The sequence below is a fragment of the Perca flavescens genome, chromosome 7 (assembly GCF_004354835.1).
Source record: "Perca flavescens isolate YP-PL-M2 chromosome 7, PFLA_1.0, whole genome shotgun sequence".
NCBI lineage: Eukaryota > Metazoa > Chordata > Actinopteri > Perciformes > Percidae > Perca > Perca flavescens.
This window is the reverse complement of record NC_041337.1, coordinates 29,616,029-29,624,620: the sequence shown is the minus strand read 5'-3', so window position 1 is coordinate 29,624,620 and position 8,592 is coordinate 29,616,029. Positions and strand designations below refer to the sequence as shown.

Sequence of the window (8,592 nt, the reverse complement as noted above, 5' to 3'; positions counted from 1 at the left end):
CCGTCCTGTATGTTGGTTTACCCTGTGTAGATCAGTGGTTCAAGTATTGTAGCACATACAGCACGTTTCATTCTGTTCAGACACATATTTGCTGTCAGATAAAAACACAGCATCTGAGAACTACACGCTTATATATATATATATATATATATAACGATCTGGATTTTCATAATAATCCTAACTATATCAAGGGTAATGTACTCCTTTCTAGAGTTTTTATTTGACAGCAGCAATGTGTTTGGTTTGGTGGCATAAGGATAGGTCCAGAAAAAAGGAGATGGCTTTAAATTTGCAAAAGAATTCTGTTACTTAAGTCTAAGTTTGGCTTTTTTTTTTCTTCCATAGAGTGACCTTCCCAATATCGGCCATGTTAGAGGCCTTCAGTGCTTGGGCAACGACGGAGAGAAGATATATTGTTCACTTCTGGCAGATAGCTGGAAAAATATAGTTCAATGAATTTAGCACTCTGATCACCTAGGTAAATGCCCCATCTACAGTAGCCAACATCAACTAGCAGCTAACATATTGCTAGTACTTTTAGCAATGACTCATTTTTACAGTGTAACATTTAATGATAATATAGGTTATTTCAAAGTCATTCTTATAAAAACTTATATTATTTGCCATTTTAAAAGATTGGAGGGATTGCTGCTCAAAGTGACAATTCAAAGGAACTAAAACTCACCAATTGCACAGTCCCACCAATTCAACGTATCATCAACGGGTTTCTATGATTTCTTATGAAATTACAGCAACAGGTCAACCGTAGGTGACAGGTTAAACGGCAACCAGTCACCATTAGGTGATGGTCACAATGTCGGTTGTGACAGTTAGTTTTAGGCACCAAAATGACTGGTTAAAAACACTGATCCCTTTAAAGCTTTAGTGCCAAATGAGTTGATACAAAGCTAATTAAGACTATCAGCTCCACAAAACTCTCTCTGTATTTCTCAGTATGGCTATGACTCGAGAAAGTAAGACAGAGGTTGGAAATAACTGGGATCTTTTAGTTTCCTTTTCTCAAACTGTAGCTCAGACTGTCTAAGTATAGGGTCTTGGGCAAGCGAAAAAGATAACTCAGAGGGGTTATAGTAACTTTTAATTTGATTTGAGAGAAACCTACCCGGCCTTTCACGACAGCTCTGGCCTGCAAGGTTCCTGATGCATCTGCAAAGCTCTGTGCTATCTGAACTGGACTGAAACAAAAGTCCTTTCCACTCTGTCACAGTGGGAAAATCTGAGGGAAGCACTGTCGAAGAGGAAGAAAAAGAAAATCAGTTTGAGGCATCTTAAACTGTTCCCTTTAAAGTCACATTGTTCTAAAATGTGCATTTGATGCATTTTAACCTACTTTTTTTTCACCCTTTTGAAAGAAAAAAACGATTTGATTTCAAACCAATCAAACAGGGATACGGAGAAGAGTCGGGAAGTCGTTGATATGCCTGGTCTGGTGCTCTACATTTCATAACAAGCTCTTCTAGAATGGAATACAACACATGGTTTACTGTATATAACCCTGTTTGCGTATTTTCTAGCCATTAATATTAGCCTTGTACCATTTGTACACTCATAAGAAAAAGGAATGTCTTGTTTATGAATGCATGTTTTTTGAAGCACTGCAAGTTAATGTGGACCAGCACGTACAGGAAAAAAAAACATTTTAAGTTTTTTTTTTACCCCATATAAAACAAAAAAAAATAGATAGGCCTTCAACTGGTACAAAACACTTACATAAATCAAGCTACATTTCATTATCTTTTTCAAAAACCACATTCACATTTCAAAAGTGGAACCTTTAGCTTTACTGTCTTTACTGCAGACTAAAAAACAAGCAAAGAAATTAGACAATACTGTTTCACCTTTTTCTGCACATCAGAACTGTCCTTCATTTAGGAGGGCCCACCTCATAATATTTTTTTTCAGACAAGAGAAGTCCAGAAAATAAGAACAACAAGTTGTAGAGCACGGCGTGTGCCAGGGTTCAACTGTTCAAATGTTTGCCTACTGCCTCTCTAGTCTGCTACCACAGCACGAGGCTGGCTTCCACGGGAATGACTTTCGTGTCACCTAAATCAGCTGAGCAGGCCTCCATGTATTTGGTTTCTCTAAAACAAACACGAAAGCACTGTAGGTCGGTTGGCTCACAGACATCACTTGTCTTTTTACTACCTTCAGAGCCAAAGATGTAACACACGACCACGACCTCATGAAATATAGAAACTATCTGTAGTATATATATATATATATATATATATATATATATATATATATATATATATATATATATATATATATATATATACACACACATATATATATATATATATATTTTGCCATTTACCTATTTTTAAACTCTCACTTTCAGTCACTAAGCATGACAACATTATCATCATAGCACATTTCATCTAACGAAAAGAAGTCTCTTTGCACTAAACAACATTCAAAGTAAAACATGGCACAGGACGACTTTTTCCTTTGTGTTTTCATAATTTTTCATCTTGGAAATATCAAATCTTTTGTACATTAAAATGGAAAAACGTGTTTTTTTTTCAACTTTTCATTTGTTAAAAAAAAAAAAGGTTTGTATTTATATATCTATATATATTCATATATCCTCTTCTCTCTTTTGATTCAACTTTGTTGTGCAAATTCAGCAGTAACACAAGTGGCACAGCACTGGGGAGAGTGGGCAGTTCAGTTGGGGGAGAGAAAAAGAAAACGGAATCAAATGCAATGACAAATCAAATGCAGAGTTATGAAACTGAAAAAGTCCTTCGTTGGACTAATAGTGGAGTTCTTGTTTAGAGAGTTTGAGAGTCAGTACTGGTGGAAGAGTTTCCCTGCAAAGTCCCTTTCGCCTGGTTGCCCTGCAGTGGCTGTGGCCTACGTGTTGCCTAGCAGCCATCCACCCTGCTGTAGTGTCTTTGAGCAACACAGTGAATCCATTAACAGCTCCACGGCTGCTGCTCTGTAAGCTGTCTCTGACCCCTGACCTCTCTGTGGAGGACGGCAAACAGAAAAGAGAAATTCCTCACAGGGATCAAGTATCGCAATGATATATCCTGGATTTGTATTGGCTCACAGTCTGAACCGTAGCCTTGGCTGTGGCGAGCTACTAGCTGGTGGCTTATACCTTTCCTTTTCTGTAGCATTTTCCAGCTCTATATCCAGCAAGATGAGTGTTTGGTAACCAATGTGCATGTACCGGTCCTGATTGTGGCCAAAGTACCCAACTGCTGCACCCGTAGGACTCCAGATGTAATGAGGGCCTTGATGAAAACAAACGCTCTTCTGAGCTGAGGTCCGTATCGGCTGAAGAACGAGGGTGCGCTTCATTTGGTTGTTAAGGGGCTTGTGTTGGCGGCTCAGAGAAAACAAAAAGCCAACCCGGCCGGCAGGGCCGTAGTTTCCAAACTCTGCTGTCTCTCCAGTGTGCTGCTGCTGCTGCTGCTGCTGGGTACTTGTGTCCATTGCAGTCTTTTCTTTTCTTTTTTTTTTCGCTGCCGTTTGTTGTTGTTTGTGAGGGTGATAATGACTTCAAATGCCGAGGGTCAAAATTTCACGGGCGACAAAGGTTGTCAGGGAAGGAGAGTTGGTTGGCCGGTTCTCCCCCCTAGCCGAGGCGTCCGATTTGCCGGTCCTCAGCTGGCCAGCGCCATGGTGTCGATGACCTGCTCCAGCTTGCCGCGTAGCCGCTGTCTGCGCGACTGCTCGTCCTTCTGTAACGCCGACAGGATCTGGACACAAATATGGAGGAAGATTACACTACACCATTGCGCCTTAATCACTCGTTTCACTTGTTTGCATGCAGCAAAGCACACAGTTTCCCTTCTCAACCCTAAATGTTTAATTGATGCTCAGACACGCCGACTCTTTCTGCGAAAAAAAGCGTTCTGATGCTAATTTCAGTTTCCCTGTTAGTGATTGCATTTTAAACTGATGCTGACAACGTGGACACGGTGGTCGGGGCAGGTGTTAGGGCTGTGGGATGTCTATAATGGCATGTTAATAAGACACCAACACACACTCCCAGTGGCCATTAGGTGTGACAAGGGAGGGAGGATCTGGTGCAGTGTGTGGAAAAAATACTATTTATGTGGGCATTTGTGTTTGTGCTGCATCATTCTATTTCATATTCGTGTGTGTATGTGCATTAGCATGTGTATGCGAGCATGTTAAGCATGTCCCTATGTATTTATGCCTGTGTGTGTGTGTCTGTGTTTTTGTGCGTTTAAGGTTAGGGTATGTGTTAGAGGCGATGGGGGCTGTGCAGCTGCCTACATCTGGATAATAGGCTGTAATGAAGGGGAGCAGTTGGTTTGAATGGAACCAGCTGCAACCAGCCAGCATAACTATTGTAATATTGTTGCTATGGCGGGATGGGAAGGAGGAAGGAGGGGAAGAGAAGAGGATGAGGCGGCATATAGTTATCTATAAGGGACTGGAGAAGGAGGGTAAAAGTAAAGGGCGGGATATGAATGAATTGTGGGAGCAGAATGTAAAGGGTTGTGCAGGAAGGAGGCCAATAACCAGCACTTCTAAAACTCACTAATTAACATGTAACATCTTGTTTGTTTAATCCTTACAAAAAAACAACATTCAAACTTATCTGCCGGCCTTTTTCTTGGCCAGTGCAGTGACTTTCACGAGTCTTGTCGTCACGGTGAGGTTGCCAGGCAACCAGCTGAAACTCCAGGAAGCCAAAGTGTCCGGCCAAGAAAATTAAAACCACACATTGTTGTTTGTCCAATTTGGTTTTAAAAGGACAGACATACAAGTGGCATCGGTCCTCTTACTAACTCTTGATAGAATAAATGCATTTCCCAAAATGTCTAACTACTATACAGATTAAGATTTATTGGGATCTCCATAAACTGGGGCCGTAGCCACAGCTATTCTTCCTGGAGTCCGCCCAGAACTAGTGCATCTATACATTGCAATGCATAATTACATTAAACAACAATCGTAATAACAAAACAACATTCAATACATCACAGAAACAATGATCACAAAAATAATAACAGAGACATAACAACATTCAACTTAACACAACACCAGACCTAGTTTAAATTATTCAGAGAATGTAGAAATAAGAACATGACATGAATCAATGATGGTCCTACCAAACAAAAACGTGCATAAACAAAAAGCCTTGATGAGACTGGCAGCATTCGTTAAATATGAGCAAATGCAGAGTAAGAGTTACAGAGAAACGACTGCTTTTGTATGTTGTACATTTGAATGACTCAAGAGAAACATGTTTTAACATGATCCAGTGGCTTACATTGTGTGCATACAAATAGCAGGGTTGTGAATGTGTGTGACACAGGAAAATGTCCTTTATAGTACACACTGTTTCTCTTGTAATGCTCATATTTATAGATAGAGTCATTACATATTATTATAAACATACATGTAGAGTTGCTTGGCAACTTCACGCGATGACAAGACTCTCTGGCTGTATCTTCATATTTAGTGTACGGGAAAGAAGCATGGTACTGATCATCTCATCTAACTCTCCACCAAGAAAGCAAATAACCGTATTTTTCAAAATGTCGAACACACGCACGCACATGCACACACACACACACACACACACACACACACACACACACACACACACACACACACACACACACACAGTCCTGGTTTCTACATAAATGTTGCGTTTCAATCAACCAGCAGCAGATGTAGGATACTGTACATGCAGGTCTCTTCTAATGAAGCTCCATTAGCTTCATAATGTGTTAAGCTCATGCTTTAATGTGCATCCTAATGGTGATAATACCTTCCAGCCCTTACCAGTGTAATTGAATTAAAATGACCTCATGGCATTAGTCAAAATTAGTAGAGGGGAGAAGACACACCCTGCTACCGAGTAATTACATAAAAAAAACACTCTTTTGCGTTCTGTTCGATTCTCTTCCACGTGCAGTGGGAGCTCACCTCATCTTTGTATTTGATGATGTAGGAGTAGATCTCGTGCAGCGCAGACATACTGTTGAACTGGCTGAGGTGTAGGCGGGACTGCTCTGCCAGGTAGGCACTCATGTCCTGATCACTGATGGCTGGCATACGGGAGATATCGGAGTAATACCTAGAGGAAAGGTCAGACAGAGAGATTTACCTACTGCACCACTGGTATTCCGTCCAAAAGTTCACTCACCGGCTAAACTTGTTGGACTGGTTGTTAAATATTCTGAATGCAAACGGTGGCAGCCTTCTCACTCGGGGGATTGATACAGTTCACATTTTGAGGTTCAATATTTAGCTGATGTTTCAGTGTCTTGCTCAGTGACACTTTGACGGGAGGAATGGACACGTGAGGGCGAATATAGCCAAACACAGCTGAAGAGGAGTGCACTGTGTATCATTTAATAACATATACAGGTTGACTCGTTTTTAAGGGACTGTAGCAAAACTATTTAAAGGGAAAGGGAGGGGTATTTTTTTTTGCATTTGCTAAGGGGTAGGTACATTTCTGAGACTGTCCTCCCCCCCACAAACAAAAGAACCTATAGGTTGTTTGTAAAAGGAGCTTATTACAACCAACATTTACATTTATTGTGGCTGCGACCTCTTGTGGCCGTAGTAATTATGACGGGAGCAAAGGATTCAGGGGCGTAGTAAGTAAGAGCGCCAAAGTCTGCATTGGGAGGGGGTCGGTGTAGATGGATGGGTCAAACACACTTTGAGATTGCGTTGACTTATTTTAACTTACGTACGTTAACTTGTAAGTTAAGTACATAACTATGTTACGTTACGTACATATGTAAAATAAGAATGTTTACTAAACATACCTATTTTAACCCAACCCATGATCGTTGCCTAAACCTAACCAAACTTTAACCGTTTCACAACGTTAACCACAACTTTAAAACTGCGACCGTTATGTTTAGGTATGAAGATGTGTTGATCTGTTGCCACCAGTAGGGTTAGGGTTAGGGGGGGAGCTAATTTAGGAAACACTCCTGTGGGTCGTATTAGAGGTTAGGAACCGGTAGAAACAAAGGACCCATACGACCGGGTTGGAGGGCGTGTTACATTCGTTGTCATCATCACTCCTGATTTATATTTTATTTTATTGCCTTGTGAGTTTATTATTTAAATACAGGTAAACTGGTTATGGCAGTCAACCACACATCTGATCTCCTACATATTAGGCTATAGCATTGTCTTATATATATCCATATACATTTTTACTATTTGGAATATAGGGTGGGGTGAAAATACTGTGCTCAACTCCATCAGCAGCGACAGAGCTGCCGTGTGTGTCCACTCCACTCATTCACTGGCTGTAATAACAGTTTATTTTGAGGCTCTCTATTTAAAAATAGAGGGAATCGAGAGAGAAGATTCAGCCCCCCATCCCCATCCCAATCATTTTCGTACAGTCCCTTATCATGACTGAGCGTTAACTTGCACTTATTGAGGGCCATCTGGCCAGAGCAACAACAACCTTCACATTATCGACTCAGTGGTGTTGGCCGCTGCAGCAGAGCAAAATGTCCATGGAAAGCGAGGCAGGCAGAAAACAATACAGTATATTAAGAAAATCTCCTAATATTGAGCTGTACCCAGACCTGTTTGCAGAATCCATATCTCAACTATCATAATGGGGTTGAGTGTCGTTAGGAGGCATAATAGAAAACAAGGTTTAACTGCACCTAATTAACCATCACCTATAAATTCTTATCTCATACTGCTTTCAAATACTCCCGGCAAGCGTTAGGACTAACTGTAGCACATTTATGTACAGTGTGTCAAAATAAAGAAATGGGCCTTGGACCAGGATAATTGTCTGAGTCCTGCAGCAGCCAGAGGGAGGGGAGAATGCACAGCGGCCATATAATTGACTTTTTAACTAACATAGTTGAATCCAATAATTTAGTTTTATACATCATTTTTATCGCTAGCAGTTTATATTGTCTGTTCATGGCAATCTGGGTATGAGACAAAAATCCTGCCTCTTTCATCAACTCTTAAAACATCAATACAAGCTGCGGGAGGAGCTGTAATTCACATTGCCAAAGCTACTTAGAGACTATTGGACTCTTCCACACTCAGCAGAAACAATGATTGTGGACAAGCATCGGCGGTGCATAACTTATCTTGAGTTTAGTTAAACATTCTGGAGCTCAATAAAAGATGAGGGTGAACCAGAGCACATTTTTTTCAGCTAGCCTTTTTCTTGGACCTGAATTCACATGGCGAGTTTAAAATGTCACATGGTATTACAGATATTCTGTAATCTTGTGTACACTGTATTTCATATTTATGAGCCTGGATCAAGCTGTAATTACAGTATATGCTTTCTTTGCACTCATTTAATCGAACTGTGTACTCTGAGTCCAGTAAAAAATGCTTCAAATGCTAGTAGCAGAAAAGAAAAGTTCAACCTGTTATGTTCTCACTATCTCACAGTTGCTTTTAGCTTAGTAGTTTATAAGTGTAATTAACTTCAATCTCTCCACCTCATTTTTCAACAACTTTACTAATTAGTCAATCTTCCCAGCTTCCAACAACTCATATGGATCTTTTCCAATTAGCATTTATTTCTTTTTTTTCTTTTTCTAGTTTAATATTGATTTG

General features: G+C 40.3%; 1 protein-coding gene across 3 annotated transcripts in view; it reads right to left on the bottom strand.

Moving 5' to 3' along the window:
• Positions 1–326: 326 nt before the first annotated feature.
• The window catches only part of LOC114558410 (plexin-A1), a 295,347-nt gene continuing 287,081 nt past the window's right edge, over positions 327–8,592 (bottom strand). For 2 of the 3 annotated variants that reach the window (XM_028582402.1, XM_028582403.1), the window contains exons 33-34: positions 5,947–6,097; positions 2,341–3,737 (exon numbers count right to left, since the gene is read on the bottom strand). In XM_028582402.1, coding sequence (XP_028438203.1) covers positions 3,642–3,737; positions 5,947–6,097 — 247 coding nt within the window. In that variant the 3' untranslated portion in view covers positions 2,341–3,641. Of the gene's footprint in view, positions 1,250–2,340; positions 3,738–5,946; positions 6,098–8,592 lie in introns of those variants that run through there. The other variant, XM_028582404.1, reaches the window with a different exon arrangement.